At 45.1% G+C, this 21069-nt stretch overlaps 1 protein-coding gene across 1 annotated transcript in view; it reads left to right on the top strand.

The window, feature by feature from the left end:
- Positions 1–1293: 1293 nt before the first annotated feature.
- The window catches only part of LOC104157316 (integrin alpha-9-like), a gene marked incomplete at both ends in the record, with an annotated part of 36702 nt that continues 16926 nt past the window's right edge, over positions 1294–21069 (top strand). Inside the window, 6 exon segments of the mRNA XM_009694608.1 lie at positions 1294–1420; positions 9961–10028; positions 12379–12508; positions 14059–14144; positions 16757–16825; positions 20019–20156. Coding sequence (XP_009692910.1) covers positions 1294–1420; positions 9961–10028; positions 12379–12508; positions 14059–14144; positions 16757–16825; positions 20019–20156 — 618 coding nt within the window.

The following is a 21069-nucleotide window of genomic DNA, read 5'->3' as shown; positions in this document are numbered from 1 at the left end:
AAGGGGCCTGTGTTGACTGCTGGATTGAATTTTGAGCTTCCCAGTGGTTGATACACTTCTCAGGTCCTTTGCTGGATAGGTGACACAACTGTGTCTGTCTTATGGATGTATTTTTTAACGATGTTGAGATGCTCCCGTGGGGAGCTCTGAGGTGCTGCGGTAGAAAAGTGGGGTAGCGCAAAGGGAAGGAAGACAGAGGGTGTCTCGTCCGGGGAGGATAGGGTCAAATCTGGGGGTTGTGAAGGGTGCTGGGGGAAAGTTTCCAGAAATAGTTGAAAGTATGTGGAGGAGATGATTTGTAGCATAGAGGCCTCTCTGCATGGGACTAAGCCTTAAATGATATAAACTGACACATCCACACTGACTTCAGTGACTTAGACCAGCTGGAGATATGGCCCAGCGTGTGCTCAAGTTCAAAGCCCTTGCTATTTCTTGTTTAATTTCCCTTTATTTCAAGGAACCCCTGAGCATCAAACAACTTGTGGTTTGTCTGGCAGCAATGCGGTGTTAATTTTTGGAGCAAATGTGTTCTGGGGAGGTGTGAACCAGGCTCCGCATTGTTTGTATGTGTGCCTGTGTGTGCCACTTGTACTGGGCAAGTGTCCTGGTGAGACTGGCTTAGCTCTGGTTTTGCAGGGTGATCTCACCCTTCACTGCGAAGGGAAAGGTACCCTGATCTCTGCAGCTTATCCACACCTTGGCTGATGTTGCCACTCTTGTTGCCGCAAAATCTCTGGCATTTTCACTTAAATTCATTACCAGTAAGCAAGGCCTAGCTCTTCTGTCACCAGAAACAAAGCTACCTTTGACTCACACATGCATCCTCTGGTAGGATAACCTTCTAATATGGTCTTAGTAACCTTCTGAGGTTTAACATCCGTCCTGATCCTCTTAGGTGTATTCTTAATGTTTTTATTCCTGTTTTTCCCCCTTTTCTGGCTTGGCTGGGTTCTGTTAGTGCATCTTGAGTTAGAAAAGCTTCAATGGCTGTGAGGATTCATGCACAGTGAGAGATCTTGAAATCTCCAGAATGGGCTCTCTCTTGCTCCGAAACCCGCTGTCTTCCTAGTCACTCCCACGTGAAGGCTGAGATCTGAGCCAGCAGGTCAGGCGGTGTCATGAGCTGCAGAAGATTAACAGTGAGAGGATACTTTATGTGTGGGATGTAAGGAGAGGACAGTGGGGTCGTGGGGGGAAGATGATGCTGAGAGGTCCTGTTCCTGCGTGCTCTGCCTGGTCGGAGGAGGGCTCTCCTGTGACTCTGGGTCCGTAACACACGTGATGTGATCTGTCTAGGCATGCGCGCACCGCTGGAAAAACATCTACTACGAGACAGAGTACATCCTGCCCCACGGCTTCTGCAACATCATTCCCCCCAACCTGCAGCCCAACGGGAGGAAGCTCTTCCCCTGCTATGAAGGTAAGGAGCGTGGGGGCCGGGAGCGGGGCTTACCCCCTTGCTCATTTTACAGCTGCTGTGTTTTCCCTTTATTTCAAAAACTATCCACAGTAACCCTCGCTACCGTTATTTTTATGGGTTTTTTTTGGTTACATACCGCTTCTTTGTGGCACTGCAGGGGTGGTGGTTGGGTTTTGGATGAAGTTGGGAGAGTAGCACAATGACTGAACGGGTCCTGTGGCTTACTGTGCAAGGTTGCACTTTACTAGAGGAATAATATATTTCTGAACGGTATTTTTGAGACAGCAGTGCTCTCTTCCCTTATGTGAATAATCAGTAGATACTGATCTGAGCTTGGCTTCTCATGCTTTGCTGTGGCACAGAATAAAAATCCTGAATTACGCTGCAATCAGGAACCAATTTGCCCATCTTATGGAAACACTTTCATTTTTCTGTTGAGATTTATCAGAGTACTAGAATGGGGCAAAAAGGGCTGCTTAACACCTTGCTCACTTTGGGAAACTTCTGCAGCAGTTTAATATAAACTGCTGCTGTGTTTCAAGTTTCTTGGACCCTGTTTGGATCCCCCGAATGTCTGGGTTTGGGGTGCACGGAGAGGGAGGGCTCCAACTCTGAGCAGTGGGTGGCTGTGCTTGTTGGTTCTGCTCCAAATCCCGAGTGTCAACATTTTAATTTTCCAGGTCTCTGGTATCGTGTTTCCTTTCCTAGAGACTTCAGAAGACAGTGTCTCCTCAGCCAAGAGCAATTAACTAAACCAGAGGCATGAGTATGTTGTTAGGAAGAAGATAGGGTATCTCCTAAGATTTCTTGGCCTTCAGAGAAGCATTTGGGGGAAAGCACTTTCTTAGTTTCTCATGTCTGTCCTGAGCATTTTCTTTCCCCTCTCACCTGTAGGAGCCTGAGAAAGCATGGGAGTTCAGAGGCCAAGATGCAGCAGGGTTTGATGTGGGCAAGACCTCTGATTTTATTTATTTATTTGCTTTTATTCGTTTCTCCCCCCTCATCCGAAGCCAGCAGCAGCCAGGCTTCCTGACATGAGTAAGTGGGAGAGGGATAAGGTGGTGGATGTCCCGGCAAGTTTCTCCGCTGCTGGTGAATGGCCATGTCCCAGCTCGGTGGCCTCTGAAACAAACTCGGTGACAGACCTGGGTCCGCTCCATGCCCGCTCTTTCTCCTGATGCAGCTCCTCACCTCCATCCAAACTTTACTTGGGGAACTGCCACCACAAACCCACGCACCTTCTGGAGATGGCACACACTCGTGCATTGAGAGATTCCCAGCCCTGAAATTGGTCATTATTTGAAATGTGAGGGGGTTTTGCATCTCTTGACCCAGTAAACTAAGCAACTGTCATGAGCACCATCCTACTGTATTTGTCCTTTTTTTTTTTTTTCTTTCTATTTTTGCTTGCGTCCTGTCAGCAAAATCAGGATAAGGCCTCACACTGAGAGTAATGCGCTGAAAATCATCTGATATTAACTTTATGGTCAACGCGCACGTGCGGGGACGCTGCTGGGGCTCCTTCCGAGCCTGTGTCGCTGCTCCTGCGCCGCCTTAAAAGCAGCTCGCCTGAAGCCATGTCGGGGAGGTGGTTTCTGGAAGAGACGAACCGCTTGTGTTTTTCTATGCGTCATGTCTTCGGAGTAAAACTGCTGCTAATCTGACAGGATATTTGCCAGGAATTGCTAGAAAATAGAAATGTGTGGGCCTAGTACACGCAGAGCAGCCAGTGGAAAGTTGGCAGGGCTGGTGCAGTACGATGTTGGCTTCTCAAATCACAAAGTATGAAGAGGGATGGCTGCGTTTGTTTACTCCTGGGTCTTTTAGGTTTCAATAGAAGAAGTTCAAAGAGAGGGATAGCTGTGGTACGTCACGCAGAGGGATTCGTTGTTTGAGGTTTGCTGTGAAATAAGATTGCAGTCGTCCCTGTAACTTTTTTTTCTGTCACTTTCTGGAAGCAGCAGAAGAAATTCTCCTCCACTGACGCTGAGGAACAGCCCAAAGGGGAGAAGCACGAGTCTGATCGGGATAATAAACGCGGTGTGTAATGCAGCTGAAGTGCCTCTGTGCCCATCACCGGGAGGCTGCCAGGCCCACGGCGCAAACCCTGCACTGGGGAGCGTGCCTTCGCCGGCCAAGGTCCTGGCATCTCGGCCTTCTCCGGGACTTGCCATGTGTGAATGGGTGCAGGCAGTCGCATGCTGGTTTCCAGAAGCCCCGTCATTAGCACAGCTAAGGTGATAAGGCTGGTGCGGCCGCACGGTCCACAACCAGAGCTGACTCTTGCCTAACTGGTGAAGGGTGCAGGCCAGTTGAGTGCTCCCTAGTCTCCATCCGTCTGTGTGTGTGTGTGTGTGCACCTTCAGATGGATTATTTGCTTGTATAACAAGTCTTGTGCCAGAAAGGGAGAGGAGTCTGACCTTGGGACCGATGTACTTAATGCATACGGTTAGTTTTCTCTCCACATAAAGCAGGCTTAATAATTAAAGGAGGAAATGGAAATTTCCTGATGGGATAGTAGTGGTGCAACAACATAGTAATTTCAATCCATCTTATTCTTGTCTGGCTTCCCTGAAAGGGCTGACAGAAGTCTGGAAGCGATTGAGAGCTATTGAGAACAGCAGCAAACCTAATAGTTAAATGCAGTCTCTCTGAGTAGGAACTAATCTGGTTTATGTGAGCTGGAGGTCCTTTGTGGTATAGCTGTCGTATGGGGCCACAGTCTTCCAGGCAGTGCTTTCACTTGGTTATTTTTCCCGTAGTTCTAATGGCCTTCCAAAAATCGGGAGCTGCCTATTCATTCCCCTGATGCATTCAGTTTGCAAAGAAGAGTAGCTGCATCCATTGTGAGAAGCAGCCCAGCTGATGGAGAGAGCTGGGATGGTTTCCTACTCCTCTGCGGTAGGCGTTGGTGGTGGAGGTGGGGAACACTGATGGACCCTTTGGTTAGTAAATAAGGGGAACAGCACATGCTCACATGCCTTGTCTCCAAAGGGACAAGCAAGTTTTCCCACAGCGTCCAGACCACATTTGGTTTTGTGGGAGCTGTGAAAACATCCCTGCTTTGTGGTGCAAACCCAATACCACAATACTAGGTCAGAAGGATTACTACTGTTTCTTCCTAGAGTAGTGAAACACTCTGGATGGGAAGGAAGATGCTTCCAGTGCAAATGATAGTTTACTGTAACTGTCCACTTTGCTTCCATCTGTGAAGATGGTAGATGCAGGATTTTATTGCACTCTGGAGCTTATGCTCTGTTACAGCATTGAAGTTTGCTTAGAGGCTTTTAGAGGTTCTCAGAGAAGAAGTTGAGGAGCATTTGCCTTCAGAATCATCACACATCACAGCTTATCCTTTTTGTTTGTGTATTGTTTTATACAATTACTTCTTCCTCAGCCTTACTTTGTTCAAAACCTGAGATCATCATGGCTGCAAACTACTACTAATTTACTCTTCTCTTTTTTGCTTTATGTATTTATTCATGGCACATCTTCAAGGTTGCAGAGACAGCCACCTCCTCCAGACTCAGCCTCATCTTGCTGCTTTGCTATCAGCTGTTGCCGCAGCATTTAGTTAAGTGGCTTGTGGTCTGTGTAATTGGGGGTGCACAGCACTCTGCGGGCAGATGAGAAAGAACAATGAAGTATAAAAACAAAGGATCTGTTCATGACAGCAGTTATTGCCTGGAGCTGCGCGGAAACTACCAAATCTACTGTGTGCAATATCGAGAACTCATGCAAATGTTGCTATTCAGGTGTGCAAAAGCTGTGAGCTGACACAGTAACTGCACAATTTCCTGCCGGTTGATCATTTCACTGCATTGATGGATGGAGAGCAGTGTCGTACGAGTGACAGGTGTCACTACTGTGCACTGAAGTGGAGGGAGGGCAGAAGCAATCTTGGTTTTCACGCCTTTTGGGCTCTGCTGCTGCTTGGGAGAGGCAGATGGGCTCTAGGGAGGAGGCAGAAGTCTGTGATGCTGGGACATGACTGTCCAGGGTTGGGGGGCTGTGCTGGGCTGTGACCATGGGTACGTGGGTGGAAAGGAGCCCGGCTTGGGCTTGGATGGGGTAGGGGGTACACCGCTGCAGATGGGAGATAGGTGGGCTGATGAGGAGAGCTGGTTTTGTGCTGAAAGGGTTATGGTGGAATCCAGGAGCCCAGCGTCTGTCCGGACTGGGCTGCTGGCTCCTGGGGGAGGACTGTGTCTGTCTGGATCCATCCTCCTAAATGTGGTGCTGACCTCTGCTCTGTCAGTGGAGCTTTAAATGCTTGAATAGCCTCAATGTCTGGGGTGTTTGGGCCTCTCTGCTTTGATTTCCTCTTGCAAAATGTCACCAAAGCTGTTTTCTCTCTCAGAGGTGTTAGGAAAAGAGGTTAGTCAGTACGTGTGACTTCCTCAGATCCCGTAATGATAGGATGGAATCTTGAGACCTGTAGGGATGAAGGACAGTGATTGCTTTGCATTGTTGCTGTGTGTCATGCTGCACTACTGTTATGAGTCCATTTATTCTTCTGTAAGCTCTATTTTTTTTTTGTCTGAGAAGTATTGTCAGATATTTATTCGAGTCAAAATGTTTTAATGTCTTTTCTTCAGTTCACAGAAGCACTGATTATATTCAAACTCTGAATTTACTTGAAATGGTGCACTCCCATCTATCCACTGTTAGAACCGAAGTGTAACTAGTTACTTAAATGAAATGTAGGGCCATTAGTTTGAGCAGATAGTACTGGCAATATAAGTGACTTAGAAACTCCGAACATGACATAAAGCCATGAACAATATCTGTGAAAGTACGAGCTTCAGTTGATGTACCAACTCAGTTTATTGTACAACTGTTTAAACCATCAAATCTTTCCCATTCCTTATGCATTGCAGTTAATAATAATTCAGTTCACTTAAAGAGTAATTGTTTTTTCATTGTCAGGCAATGAAAACAATAATGTGTGTGTTTTTGTTCCTTTTCTAATACACACACTGCTGTTGAAAATCAACTGATTTTCAGTCCTCTGATGTTGGGACTTTTGTTTCAAGTTACTCCGCGATCTGAATTTGGTATTTTTTTTTTTTTTAAAGTAGGCAAAATTTATGTTATAGTGAATTAAATAAGCTTTTTGACTTGATTGAAGAAATGGTTTAATTTTTGTGCATGTATTGTTTTATCAGAAGAAAGTCCTCTGTTTATTCTAAGAAACGAAGCAATTTTCCTGCGGTTGTGTTTAACAAACATGCAACATAGAATCACAGAATGATTTGGGTTGGAAGGGACCTTAAAGCCCACCCAGTTCCAACCCCCTGCCGTGGGCAGGGACACCTCCCACCAGAGCAGGTTGCTCCCAGCCTGTAACCATGGCAGGTGTGGGGCCAGCCACAGCTTCTCTGGGCAACCTCTGCCACTGCCTCACCACCCTCCCCGGGAAGAATTTCTTCCCAATATCTCATCTGAATCTTCCCTCTTCCAGTTTAAAGCCATTGCCCCTTGTCCTATCACTCCATGCCCTTGTAAAAAGCCCCTCCCCAGCTTTCTTGTCGGCCCCTTTAGGTACTGGAAGGCCGCTATGATGTCTTCCTGGAGCCTTCTCTTCTCCAGGCTGAACAACCCCAACTCTCTCAGCCTGTCCTCACAGCAGAGGTGCTCCTATGAGATGAAGCTATGGATTCATCTTCCGCCCTTCAGTAATTGCCTTGTTCTGTTGCTAAAGCTGCTGCCATTCCTTCTGCCATCCTGTAGTTTTGCTTGCCCTTGGTTTTTCCTTGCAGCCGGTTTCAGGGGACAGCTCGTGCCAGCCGGATCGCTCGCGGCCGCGGGCCCACGTGGACGGGACCTCTCGGGCGGCTGGCTTTATGTGGGGCGATGGCGTGGGGATGTTCAGACCTCACTCAAGTCTATGGCAAAGCTCTGGTGGCTGGGGAAGCTGCCGTCACGTTTGAGACTTTGAATGTGTTGCCGAATTGTGAAAAAAGTCCTGGAAAGCCTGTTTATAAGAGAATAGAAGGAGAAATTTGGAAATCCAAAATAAGAAGTTTTATTTGCTTCCCATCCTGCAGTGAGGCATTCCCTGCAGTTATGTCGTTACTTGCCTGACCTAAATCTTTCACAGCACAAATTATCCTATGGCAATTCTCCTCTTTCATTTTAAAGCAAATTGAGCTGTGTGTTTTTTGAAGGAGACGCTTAAGGAAACTGTGAGCCAAGCACATAGGGAAATACTACATTTTAAACCTGCCAAATTGTCAGTGGGGCCCGCTTCGTTGTGGACCTGACACAGAGAGCCATCGAGGCTTGTTCTCGAAAGAAATATATGTGTAAGAAATCCTCTCTCCTTATGTCCCAGATGATGGGCTTATGTGGCTTTTAAGAGGCCGTGCCCTGGCCTGGGTCGTGAGTAAGATCTAGCAGGGACTGTGGGGGCCTGGCTGGCAGGCCGGGTCGGCCATGGCTGCGCGGCCCTGGGGTGGCTGTTCAGGCAGGGCATGGTGCTTGCTTGTGCTGCCTGAGCATCGGCCTGAGCCCCTCTAGCCCTCCATCAAAACCAAAAATATCCCGTAAAGTGGGATTTAAGAAGGCAGTCTCTAAAGCCTTGAGCTCCAGCATTACAAAAGCCCCCTGCCGAGTTTAGCAAGTGAGGCAGAAGGATACTTCCAGGCCTCCAGGGCCGCAGCGGCTAGCGGCCTTTTGTTTCAAATTACAGTTGGTTGAATGCAAAATTGGGAAGAGGCAAGGTCTAGTTCACACTTCAGTACATCATGTAAAGGGAAAACCTTGGCTGGAAGTGAAAGGGTCTGAATGGGACGGACATGGAACTTGCTGCATTTCATCCTGTGCAAGGGTGGGAATCCAGCTGTAGCGAGGACAGGGCCTTTAGGACATGCACAGCATTATTTTTCAGGAAATGCCGGAGCGAGAAACCTCATCTCCTCAGCTTTCTGAATAAAAAAATGTTCATATCAATAAACAAATATTTTTTTTCCCAGGCAAGGAGTGTGAGACTCTATGTGGAGAGCTAGCGATTCAGAGCCCCAGCGCTTTCTGAATAGCGATGAGCAAATAGGGCCTTCATTTCTCCGTGGAATTGTTGTGCATTCCCACGAGGAAACCCGAGTGTGCTTCTGGCCCTCCTGGTCTGCTGGGACACGCGTCTGCCTTGGCAGGACCCTGCCTGGGCCAAGGGCGTTGGGCATTTGGGTGGTCGCTTGTGGATCAAGACGCTGTTCTGCATGGTCTCTCCAATTAAACCTCTCCCTGGGCAACTGGTAGGACCTCAGCAGATTCCTTAAAATCTGAGCATCTTTATGATGTTAGGAAGACACTATATATAATACATTAAGGGGCAATTGGGGGGGTATATACATACACACATAAACATACATACAATGTTTCAAAAAAATTCTATGAGAAGGCAGCAGTTTATAATTAGTTCCTTTTGATCTTCAATAAGATAAGATGCAACTGAAAAGGAACTTGCTTGGTTCCAAAGAGGCAATTTGCTCATTGATTTCATTAAATTTTTTATCATTAAGCAATGAGTTAATGGTGCTTACTTAAAAAAAATATTCGCAATTACCAGGCTGTATGGTGAATGTTTTTGGAGCCTGAATTACTGTAATATACAAGAAGTGGCAATATGCTGAAGCTGGGCACTCATTAGTATGGGAAATATTTGAAAATAATGCTCTGGAAAAAATCTGCAAAGGTTCTGATCCAGCTCTAAGTTTCAAATGCTTCTAAAGTGAAAACATTTGGATTAAGGCAGGGTGGAAAGTGATTTTCTTTCTTTTTTCTGCTCCACCCTGAACTTAATGTATTTCTAAAAATATTTTTTCCTCTTCTACAAAAAGATAAAGTAAAAATTCCTCAGGTTTGATAGGGGAAGCAATTGCTACATAAAATACAGAGGTAAAAACTATAGGGATGCTGATTGGGTCCCCTGTGAACTGGGAGCTGGGAGCAGGTGACCATGAAAAGCAGCAGACCTGAGCATCCCTCCAATGAGCCCGTTGTCTGATCACTCAGAAACGCAGCCCCCTCGCCTCCCTCCTGGGGCATCCTTCCACCAGAAATGTTGATCGGGGCTTTGGTGACTCTCAACGTAGCGGAAAATCACTGTATTTCTCTGAGGTACTGAGGGGCCTGAGGATTAACCCTCCTAGTGCAGGGTTGGTGGCATGCAGGCATGTGCATCGCCTTTTGCTCCCTCCTTTCCAACTATGCTGATCTGTCTGCCAGAGGTGGAAGCCCCTTCTGATGCACTTTTACTGGGGCGATGCTGTAGCTCTTATCATGTTACTGTGATAGTGCTCATTTAGCATCTCCCTAGGCAGCACGCCGGCTGTCCCCCCAGTTTCAAGCCCCTTGCTTTACCCCCTGATGTGGGTGAGGATGCTACCGTGGTGCACATTGGTGGCAGATCCATTGATAAAACCCAGGAGCTGCTGTCTCTCCAGGCTGCGCATGTAGCGATACAGACGGCTCAGGTGGAGAGTGCGTACTGTGCCAGGGATGACCACGGTTTGTTTTCTTCCCTTCTCCCATCCAGAGTACAAGAAGAAGTACGGGGAGGAGCACGGCTCATGCCAGGCAGGGATTGCAGGCTTCTTCACTGAGGTGAGCAGGGGTGCATGCATGGAAGGGATGGGATTGGTGAGCAGCTTTCCTACTGCATGTCCCAGGAGGGGAGCCCCGAACATGGCTCGGACAGCCCCGAACACGGCTGGGCACTGAGCATGGTCCCTTCCTGCCAGCAAACACCCTCCTGCCTCATCTGGCCTCCCAGGCGCCTGCGTCTTGCACAGCACCTGCCCAGTTGTTTGTCTGTAGATGTATGTGTCTCTCAAGCTCTGTGGACATGAATGAATGAAATTACTCTGGGAAACATCCTCAGGGAATATTTTTGTGGTGTACATCCCAAAACTTGCATAGAGATGTTTCTGTGTCTAACATTAACGCTTGACTTTAAGTGATGATGTAAAAACAGTCCTCCCTGAACAGTTTTGTTTGTGTATGTGTGCACGTGGGTATATGTATCTATGTGAATATATGTATACACATGCACATACGTATACATCCATAAGATAACCCCTTTTTTTTTCAGTTCTGCTTCAGTTATTTATTGCAAAAAGATGGAGAAAAACTAGCATGGTAAAATACATGCTCCAGAGCTGTTCTGAATATTGGCCCGTATTCTTTCCTGGGCAAAAATCTGTCAACCGTGTTTTAGTTATGTCAAGGATGAATTTTTTCCCTTATGTATGTATTGATTTTGTTTTGGGAATGTGTCAGGGTTGGGGTTTTTTTTTTGTGTTTTGTTTTGTTTTTGTTTTTTTTTTAAGGGAAAAAAAAAGCTATTTCAGTGTCAGGCTCCTTGTTACTGTCATGTCAAGTATATACTCACTCCTAATTATATATGCCCTGGTCTGTGGAATTTGTTGTCCAGGCTGATATAAGCAAAATAAAGGTGTGCTCTCTGAAATGGCAGAAGGTGATTTCCGAGTAAACTGGGATGGCAGGCGATGTTGCCAGAGTGGCACTGACTGATAACTGGATGTTCAGCCAGCAGCAGCTGTTTCCTGGCTCGTCCGCTCTCCCCAGCCTGTTTCTGTTCCCATGCTTTAAATCCTCCTTTGCTGCTCTAGTTCAAAAGATATCTTTGAACTTTCGTTGCTTCAGCCCTGCTTCAGATGGCAGCTCACTGAGCAGGAAACGCAGATAAATAGCTTTTTGGGTCAAACAGGCAAGCCCCTACCGTATGTTCAGCACAGCTGATGGTAGTCATTCCTGCCGGTAAATGATCCCTTGACCTCAAGGGCATGGACCCTCCCAAGGAAAAAAACTGTTGCCAAGCATGTCCTGCTCTTTGGTTGAGTTTGCAGTCCTGTCCCTGTAAGTCTTATTAGGAAAATCCCTTGTTTAACAGCTCCCTCCAATTGGGACTGGTCACACAAAGGGATTCCGGGCGTGGGAGCATTTTCCCGCAAGGATGGAGTCCACCCGTGGCTTTGCATTGAACAGAGATGTGAGGCAAAGCAGCTGTCCTTGTGTCTCCTTCAGGGATGGAGAACTTACCTAGGCTTAATGCTGCCCAGGCTTAATTTGGTCCCTTGCTGGAGGTATTTAAAACCGCAGCCACGAATAAGGTTTCCCTGCAAGGATGCGGCATGCTTTGGGGCAACATTTTCTCAATGTCTCTTGCATGCAAAAATGTACCTTCGATTTTGATTCAAAAGCATTATCCATGAATATCTGCCTTTGGATGCTGGATCAAACTTTGCCTGATTTCTAGTCCTTTAAAATATTGAATCGTGCCAGGTGTCTGTAATGAACTATAGCCAGGTTGTGCCTTGAAGAGCGGAGTGTATCTGATGACAGAGCAAGGCAAAATATTCCACCCATGACGTAACCCACACCCTGCTTCTCGAGTGCATGGCAGCTCTTTAGCTTCATAGTTGTAAAATCAAAATCCTTTGTGCTGTATCCTTCATGATTGGTTGGTATAGCACGTCAGCCAGCATCGGGGCACGGTCTGTAGCTGAGTGGTGGGTCTGGGTGGGCTGGGGTGCTTCTGTCACTTGATGAAGGTCTTCTTCTGGAGGATGGTTGGGAAGGGCAGCAAGTGGAGAGAGATTTTCAGGAGGACTATGTTAGCAGGGGTAAGTTTGATGGGTAGTAAGGCTGAGGAAGGTCTTCTGCTGAAGTGCAGAACTGCTGAGCAGAAGTGGGCCATGAAAGGAGACTGTATGGCTGTAGGGTGTGTGCAGTGACCTCCATGTTTGGGAAGAAGGATACTCTCTACATGCACACAGAATGGAGATTGTTATAGGTGGACTTATAATTGGTATGTTAATATCATGTCCCTTCTCCATTACTTTGTAAAGCATGAACTTTTGTCCAGTTTTGATTGTTACTTATTTTTTTCCCCCATCCTTTCTCTCACACCCTTCTGTTTTTCCTGTTGTAGGAGCTGGTCATCATGGGGGCACCAGGATCTTATTATTGGACAGGAACTGTCAAAGTACTGAATCTCACTGACAACATGTATTACAAGCTGAATGATGATGCGGTGATAGCCAGGCGGTACACGTACCTTGGTAAGCAGCTCTCTGGTGCTCACTGTGAGAATAGGTCAGTCCAACAACTTATTTCAGGTCTTTGCTATAAAGTTGATACTGATTTGTTTTGGTGATGTGGAGTATTTTTATGAAACGCGTGAGAGGAAGAACATCTGAATTAAAGAGTTACTTACCTGGAAAGAAATAGAAGCAAAGAAGTGGCTAAAATATTCCATTTTTGTTTGCTTGTTTTAAAAAACACTTTGCTATAATTTTTTCGACTAATACAGAAAATGCATTTCAACTGAAAAGCAAGTTGGATTGTAGTGGGCCTCCTCCTTCCTGCCTTTGCCCCGTCACGGACAAATTATTTGCAATCGGTCAGGCTGCGTGTCTGCTTACACCTGTCTTTAAAATGGGTACAACTCGTAATTACAGAATGTATATTGCAGATACAAATTTAGTTCAACAAAAATAGCACCATATAAGCGAGTCATTGGCTACAGAAGGAGGTTGTGAAAGGACTGGCTATAGGTTTGAGTACATCTTTAACTCAGTTGGTTTTACTTGCTCTAAACCCAGCTAATGTCCCTAAAATACTTAATCCAAAGGCTTCCACCTAATCCCCAGTGCCTAAGACTGTTGACACCTAGAAGGCATTTCAAACAGTCAGTAGTTTGATATTCTTTGACTAAAGACTTGCACTGGCCTCTCATTTTCCCCTTAACCTTTAGCCTTTAAAAAAAATACCACTTGGAAGGTACTGCTTGGTGATAGCTAAATGAGGAGTGTGTATATATATTTGAGGACATAAGTAGGTTTTGCCACTGATAGACCTGAATTATAGTCTTTATCATGTAGTCAAGAGCCTCATAATTTACATCAGAAGAGCAAGGCAAATACAAGACAGCCTTAGAAGGAAAGCACTCTACTCATCTTTAGTTATTATATAGCATTTTAATATATCAAATAAGACTGAATCTTTGATCTCCTCCTTTCAAATACACTGTTTCTTTCTTTGATCTATCCTCCCATATTTCTTCTTGCCTAAACAAAAATCTTTTAAAGTCATTAACTTCTCTGACCTCTCTGCCTACTGTCCTCCACTCTCCCCCCCTACTAAAAAGGCACATAATTTTCCAAGCCTTCCTGGGCAGTGATTTTAGCCAAAGGAGGATGCTTCTGTCTGGTCGATGTGGGACTGTTGCTCTTTGATGTGATACTTTCTCTGCAGTTATGTGGTCTCTTTGCTCTGTTTGTATGTGCCTGTTCCTATTTTACTGCTTTGCTTTCTTACCTGCTTCGTGGGTTGCTCGCCCAGCTCCACACACACCTTTCTTCTCTCAGCTTTCGGAAGAGTACCCGAGGGCATACTGTCACCTCCCACCGCCGTGTGTTTTTGAGTGGAATATTGGTGTGTCCTGAGCAGAATGGTTGTTGAACACGAACAATGTGCTGCCCAGGAGGAGCAGTGAAACTCGATGAGTGTGATCCAGTAGGCTGACCCATTTCTCAGGCTCTTCCTTTTCATGACTATTTGTTTATTTGTTTCCTCTCTCCTCTCCCACCCCACCCTATCTCCCGCTCAGGATATGCGGTGACAGCAGGTCATTTCTCTCAGCCGACTACCACGGACATTGTAGGAGGAGCTCCCCAGGATGGAGGCATCGGAAAGGTGCGGCTTTTTGTCAAACAATAATGTGATCGGATGCAACGGGGCAAGGAAGGTAATACTGATACAGTTCTCACACGTCTGAGAAGCCAAGAGATTTTTGCCTACAAGGTAGTTTTGGAGCACTGAGCAGGGGAGAGGTGAGGTAGTTTGATGAAGTCAGCAAATTTTCTTGACCTGTCCCTCCTGGTGCCTCACATCTCTCGCCCTTTCCTCTCTCTCCCACCCAATCCTTGCAGTGGTTATTTTAATGAGACAAAGGCAACATTTCTTTCACACTGCTTTTGTTTAGGATTTGTAACATATAGGTATCACTTAAACCTTGTCTGGAAATGAAAAAACTTGGAAAAGAGCATTTGTGTCCTGCTTGTTTTCTTCATGCATTTGACTATTTCAGTATTTACTCTAGGGTAGCGTCTCTAATAGCATGAAAAGACGTTTACTAGGCGATTTGATGTCCCTCTTAAAACTTCATAACACATTGCTGTTTAGTGGATTAGAATCTGGGTTTCTGCCAGCTGTACTTAGAAATCTTGGTGATAGTCTCTTGAGAAGGAAAAAAAAAATGTTTTTCCTGTAGGCATACATATGTTTGGTGTCCCAAAGATGTAAGCCAGTGAATGGCTAGATGGAAATGGCTGGTGAGTTAGGTGTGCCTGGAGTCCCTGTGCCGAGTACCCGGCTGCTGTAGGGAGGGCCGTTTGAGGGTGAGCGCTGTGACCCTTATGCACTTCTGAACCAAAGGTGGAGAAGTGGGAATGGGGGGAGGGAAGGAGGGGGTGCAAAGGACCTGCCTTTGTCCCTCTTGCTTCAAAATCCAATCCTTTTGGGACCTACTGCCACCATGTGCTTGAGCAGAGATGTCTTGCAGCCCCCTTCCATCTTCTTCCCTCTGGCTCTTCTGCTCTGTAGAGACATGAGTTGTAGCTGAGTCATAACAATAAGGAGCGAGAGATCTCCACTACCAGGAACACTCTCCCTTGGTTTAGGCAGATTATTTTTGGTAGTAACCATGTCCCGGGGCGTAGCAGCACAAGTGGGGAAAATAGAATAAATGTAGAGGATGAAGTTGGTACATATACCTGATCTGGCATGACTAGGACATGTGGGATATAGTAGCAGGGCAGTTGCTACTGAGAGGACATGTGCATGGGAAAGACATAGTTTCCTTATCCCAGGTGCTCTATTATGGCTGCTTCGATGCACCTTCCTTCCAACTTGTTTTCTCTGTGGAACACATTTAATTTCTCTACAAGGAGGAGGGAAGAAACCAGCTGCTAACATGACATCCATGAGAAAGCAGCTGGCCCTGTAGTTTAAAGACTACTGCTCTAGTTGCAAAAGCTCCCGTTACTCTCCCCTGGGATGTGGGTAGCAGGAACGTGTGGCAAAGGAGCAGTAAGAGGTGTTGAGTACAGGGCATTACGCTGAGCAGTCTTGATGTGCTTTCCACACTCTCTAATAAGCTAATCCTTTCCACTTCCATGGGAGAAAGTGATTAGCATTGTCACACCCTTTTCACTGAAGGTAAAGCCAAGATTCTTAATGAGACTGAGTCATTTCTCCAAAGTCACCAAGAATGTCATTAGTTAAGACTGGCTTTGGAGTCGTGACACCTGGCAACGTGCTCTCGCTGCTGAACGTGCCACTGCAAAACCTAAGGAGTCCTTTACATCTAGTGCAATTGTCCGCAGTAAATCTGTGCTGTGTTCTCGGCTGAAAACAGCTTTGAACTCTGTCTCACTGCCTATTAATAACTCGCCACATATTCAGCTATGTCAAGTGCTTGGCTCCGCCACGTGGCCTTGAAAGTAAGGGATCCTCTGTCCTGCAAACTGCATGAGCACCTGCCAGGAGGGAGCCTGTCAAATGTTGGAGGAGTCTCAAAGGCTGACTTAGCCAGCCTTTCTGTCAAAGGGAGTCCCTTTCTACAGACCGTGCATTTTAGGTCTTAAATTTTGGTACAAGGTCTGTTACTGAACTCATGTCGATACTTTTATCCTCGAGACTTCCTGGTTAGACAGTTTCTTCTGTGGAAACAAGCAGTGAGTGGACTATAATTGAATAGTTTTCAGATTTACAGATTGTTTCAGACAGAAACAGTGCAGATGCCTTGGGTGGTCCGATTGGGATTTCTACTCTGACCTTTGCTAAAGCATAGTGAACTTTGCAGTGCAGTACGTGCAGGCTCGTGTCCTTGAGAAGGGAAGGCTGGAGAAGGGGAGGGGAGCAGGATTATGCCTTCTCAGCCTTTTGCCCTACTCGTTTCCAGGCAATCTCCTGATGCCACTTGTTTGAGAGTTGGAAAGTTCCTTTACTAGGTGCTTTTAAATACTCACATGTGCACATACATGTGCACCAAAAAAGTAGGCAACAAGATACTGTTCAGGCATTTCTTGTTATAAGAAGCCTGTGATTCATCAGGAAGATGGGGAACTCTGTATTTTGTCTTTTAAAAGAAGACTGAGCAATAAACTGGTCATGAAATTGGATCTTGGCAATAGCCATGGCCATGATCGTGATTTAGATATTATGTAGAAAGCACCAATGCTGTACCATTATGTATGTGCTTCATAGTTAGTATTGGTTCACTTTTTTCTTTTTTCATTTTTCAGGTTTATATTTTCAGAACAGACAGACGATCAGGCTCTCTAATAAAGATTTTTCAGGCTTCAGGAAAAAAGGTGAGCTTTTATGTACGCGTGTTTTGTTTTAAGGGGTAGAGAAGGGGAAAACAATGGCAGGATCTTCTCAGAGCATCGTTTTCATTCCACTGCTTCATGAGTTGTCAAGCAAATTCTGTTTCTCCTTATCCCCCTAGAAGAGCTAAACCTATTGTACAGACTAGCTGTATGCCCTTTCTCCTGTAGCAGTCACTACTGCAATGTCTGGTCAATGCCAACGTGACTGAAATTAAAGGTCTTGCCAAAAATTGTACTAGTGGTTCTCTTTAGCCTTACGCAGCTGTAGCAGCACCTTCTGAGAGGTGGGACGTGGGGTGCCAAGTGAGTCTAGACACAGAGATTTCCTCTCAGTAGATGTTACTGGGCGAGGTGGGTAGCCTGGAGCTTAGTTTAGTACACAAAACCCCAATCTCTTTTTCTGTGTCCTGCTGTGACAGGGAGGATATTGGAGTTATGCTGCTTTGTGGAGGAGCAGCTTCATTGCCTCAGGAGATGATGATTGTCCCCTTCCTACCGTGAATCAGTCCTGGTGTTTTGGAACTGAACCACATTCCCCCCCCACCCCTGCCATGAAATTTAGTGAATGCTAGTGAGATCCAGCTCCCTCCATGTGGTATTGTGTTTGAGTGAGGAACAGCTTGTGTTCTTCACTGCAGGCTTGCTGGAGATGTGTTGCAGAGGAAACTAAGTGGACAGTGTGTCTAACTATAAGTAACAACAAAAAGATGTCTTATTTGGGAATAACACGGTCAGGAAAGGATACTCCTTGCCTGGGGTTGCCTGTGTTCTCCTGGAAGGAGAGGAAATACAGAAGGAAAAGGTTACTGGTGGCTTCTGGCTCTAGGAAGACCTGCCACCCTCAGAAGGATCTAAAGTGTTTGACTGCATCATCAAATTGGGAGTGTTAGCATGTTTTGTTATTTTTTCCCAACAAAACACAGTTGCAGTCTTTAAAGACATGCCTGGAATAGGGGAAAACTGCAAGGATGTGTAGGTGGCTGGTGTGACGTGTATTTTAGGGCCTCTCCAAAATTTGGCTTTCTCTGCACTAGCAGAATTGCAGACATCTTGAAAGGAAAGGACCTCCCAGTTCATCCAGGGCATCTCCTGTGTTTGATTGCTTCCTGTTCATTTCTTTCCCTGTTGACTTTTAAATGTCCCTAAGGATGTGCTCCTGGAGAACTATTCCCCAGCCTAATAAACAGAGCTATCGGGAAGTTTCCAGGTCTCAGCCAAAGACTTTCCTTTTTCAATTGAATTGTGTTGTTCTTATATGTAACTTAACTAATCAAGTATTTACATCTTCAAGTACTTCTAGGCTGTCATCTCCTCCTTCCCCTTAGCATCTGTCTTCTACAAATTCTCTCAAATCCAAATGAGAATTTTATTTTAAAGAGAAGGCTGTCCTAAATGGTTTGTGATTGAAATATAACCAGACATGCTCAGCAGTGAGCACTGCCTGGAAATCAGCTCTCACAAAATGCTGCGTCCTTCCCAGTGGTGTGAAAGTTCATTGCTCTGACATTCTTGTTAGACAGACGTTAAAAACAGGCCAGTTTCTTCCTTCCTTTTTTTATTGCTGGAGGCTGAACTAGGAAATCAAATGCAGACAAGAAAAAAGAAAACGCAGTGCCTTGTTACAGATGTTAAGTGCACAAACTTCAGGTTCTCACAGCACCATGAACTCACCCACGCTGCAGACGTACCATGTCGCAGTTAAGTAAATAATAGCCTTGCCCTGAAAACTGCCTGAATACATAGTGAAATGCTTCTCATAACTTTCGCTCCTTACCCATGAGAAATTTGTTTTAAAACCTTAGTGGATTAAAAAAAAAATAAACAAATAAAAAATCCACAAGGGAACTTAAGCTACAAAATAACTGGAATCAAATGATGTTTGAGGTCTGACCTTAAACCCACACAAACACAAAAATCTGAGTTACAAACTGAAACTCTATCCTTAGCTCACCCCCCTGTATATATTTAGCAGCTTTTAAATCTTATGGACTGCAGAGAATAGTGTTGCTGCTGCCCGTCCCCTAGCATGCCCAGTAGCTCTGGTTCGTGTATCTAAACTTCTGGGGCATGGAAGGCAGCGGATCAGAGATCCACAATGAGGAATGTAAAAGCATGCAAGAAATGGGATTAATTCTTTTTAACCTAAATAATTATTTCTGTAACCTCAATTTTTCCTACTATGTAAACAGCTCTCAATTTCAAATAAGAAGTAGTATCTTCCCAGTTTTCCTGTGGAAGTTGCTTTCAATTTTGAGACTATGGTTTATCGTTGGTCTCAAAGAGTGTGCCTTGTGGTACCTTAGCAGAAGTGGATGAAAGAAGGGTGAAATATCATTCTTGCTTTTGGTTTCCTTTTTAAATGTGTTTTGAAATTCGTAGCGTGGGTGTCGGTTGGGAGATTCTTAGCGTTTAATGTTAACCCATATAAAAAATTATGTAATGAAATTAATGTATTTTTTAAATTAAAGCAATTGAGTTATGTCAAGCGACAATAACTGGAGATTGAAAGTGGCTTAGGTTTTTTGTGTATCAGCTGAAAAGCTTTTATTGAAAGTCTTCTTTCTGTGTCAACTCACCTGCCTGTACATGAGAGGAAAGGCTGTGATCAAAACCCACAACCAGTACTGCTATTTGAAGGTGACTGATACAAATAGAGCAGGGGAAGATAATCCACAATCAAGAGGTAATTTTAAATGCCTCTTTTAATGGATATCCTACCCCTTGCCTGTTTTTCTTTTTTCTTTTCTTTATTCTTTAAGGTATCCCCAGAAGATCTGTGGTACCCAACTTCAAGTCTCTTTAGGAGGTCTGGCACTGGGCATGAATAATCACTAGTCAGGTGTCCTGGTTTGGGAAACTTATTTCACCCTTTCCTGATTTTAAGCATTTGACAAGTGAAAGCTAGTCTGAGGAAGCTCTTTAAGTGTCTCACGTAAGCATGTCCCAGGTTATAAATTTTATTCTGTTGGTAAAACATCCAAGCTGATGCACTGTTACAGTAAAGTGTTTAATTCCTGCCAGAATTATCCTCTAAGCTTTCTCTGTAGGCGTGCTTGTGAGTGATAAAGCAGCAAGTCATCATTTGAAATTAAAAAAAAATAAAACACGCCTAAATGATTTCCTCCTGTGTGTGGGCAGATACTGAATGCTTTGTTGTGACTCGGCTTGGTTACAGATGGGCTCTTACTTTGGCTCCTCCTTATGTGCAGTTGATCTCAACTCTGATGGGTTGTCAGACCTGCTGGTCGGAGCACCTATGTTTTCTGAGATCAGAGATGAGGGTCAAGTCACAGTCTATATCAACAGAGGAAACGTGAGTATGTACGGGAGATGACTTGGTAAGGGATGAGGTCATGGGTCCGGACAAGGTAACGCTAATGTCCTTCCAGCACTGCCTGGTGAAACTTGATGTCTCAAGTAGTGGGGCTCTGGATGTCTCTAGCAGAGCATGAAGTCACGGAAAACTCATCTGGTATCATGGTTTCTCAAACACCAGCCCATGTTCATCACAGAGCTGTGAATCTTTCGAGGAGGTCTGGGAAAGTTTCTGGTTTTATGTTGAAACTTGGTGGTATTTGTGGCTTTATACAAATTTGATGCCAAAACCAAGTAAGAGTCAGCAGCTTTGACTGAGTTTCCTTTGGTTTTTGGGTGGTCACTAGGACCTACAATTCGAACACAGATCTCTGAGGATTTAGGAGACCTTGTGAAGAGAAACCAGAGGTTGAATGTGTGTTATCTTTAAATTATGCCCCATATATAGACTTCAGGGGAAGTTCTTATCAGCTAGTATTGTTGGATTTCACATGACCCAACAAGAGTCTTGGAAAAGTCTGAACTTCCTTGCATTGGCAAAACAAGATTGTTCTTATGTTGTATGTGTAGGAAAACAATGATTGTTTACATATTATTGAATATTTAATATGCAGGTCTCAAACCTGCTGTGTCAAAGGAGTTGTTACGGACTAAAATGAAATTGGTTTGCTTCACCAGTATTTGGTGAACTTTAATGTGTCGAGTTTGTTTATGCTAGACTTAACATTCACCTCAAGTCCTATAGGCAGCATGTGGGAGACTTCAGAATTGCTTTTAGTCTAATTTTATTTTCTATTTTCACTCCTCCTTTAAATGAGCTTTACTTTTTCAGTTTGATCCACAGGCTGTCCCACTTCTTACATTGCAATGTTGCCGCTGGGTCCTCAGGGTAGGGTCCAGAATGCCAAGCA

The sequence above is a fragment of the Cariama cristata genome, unplaced genomic scaffold, assembly GCF_000690535.1.
Source record: "Cariama cristata isolate BGI_N322 unplaced genomic scaffold, ASM69053v1 scaffold9672, whole genome shotgun sequence".
Lineage (NCBI taxonomy): Eukaryota > Metazoa > Chordata > Aves > Cariamiformes > Cariamidae > Cariama > Cariama cristata.
The sequence above is the reverse complement of the archived record's forward strand: the minus strand, read 5'-3'. Positions and strand labels throughout refer to the sequence as shown.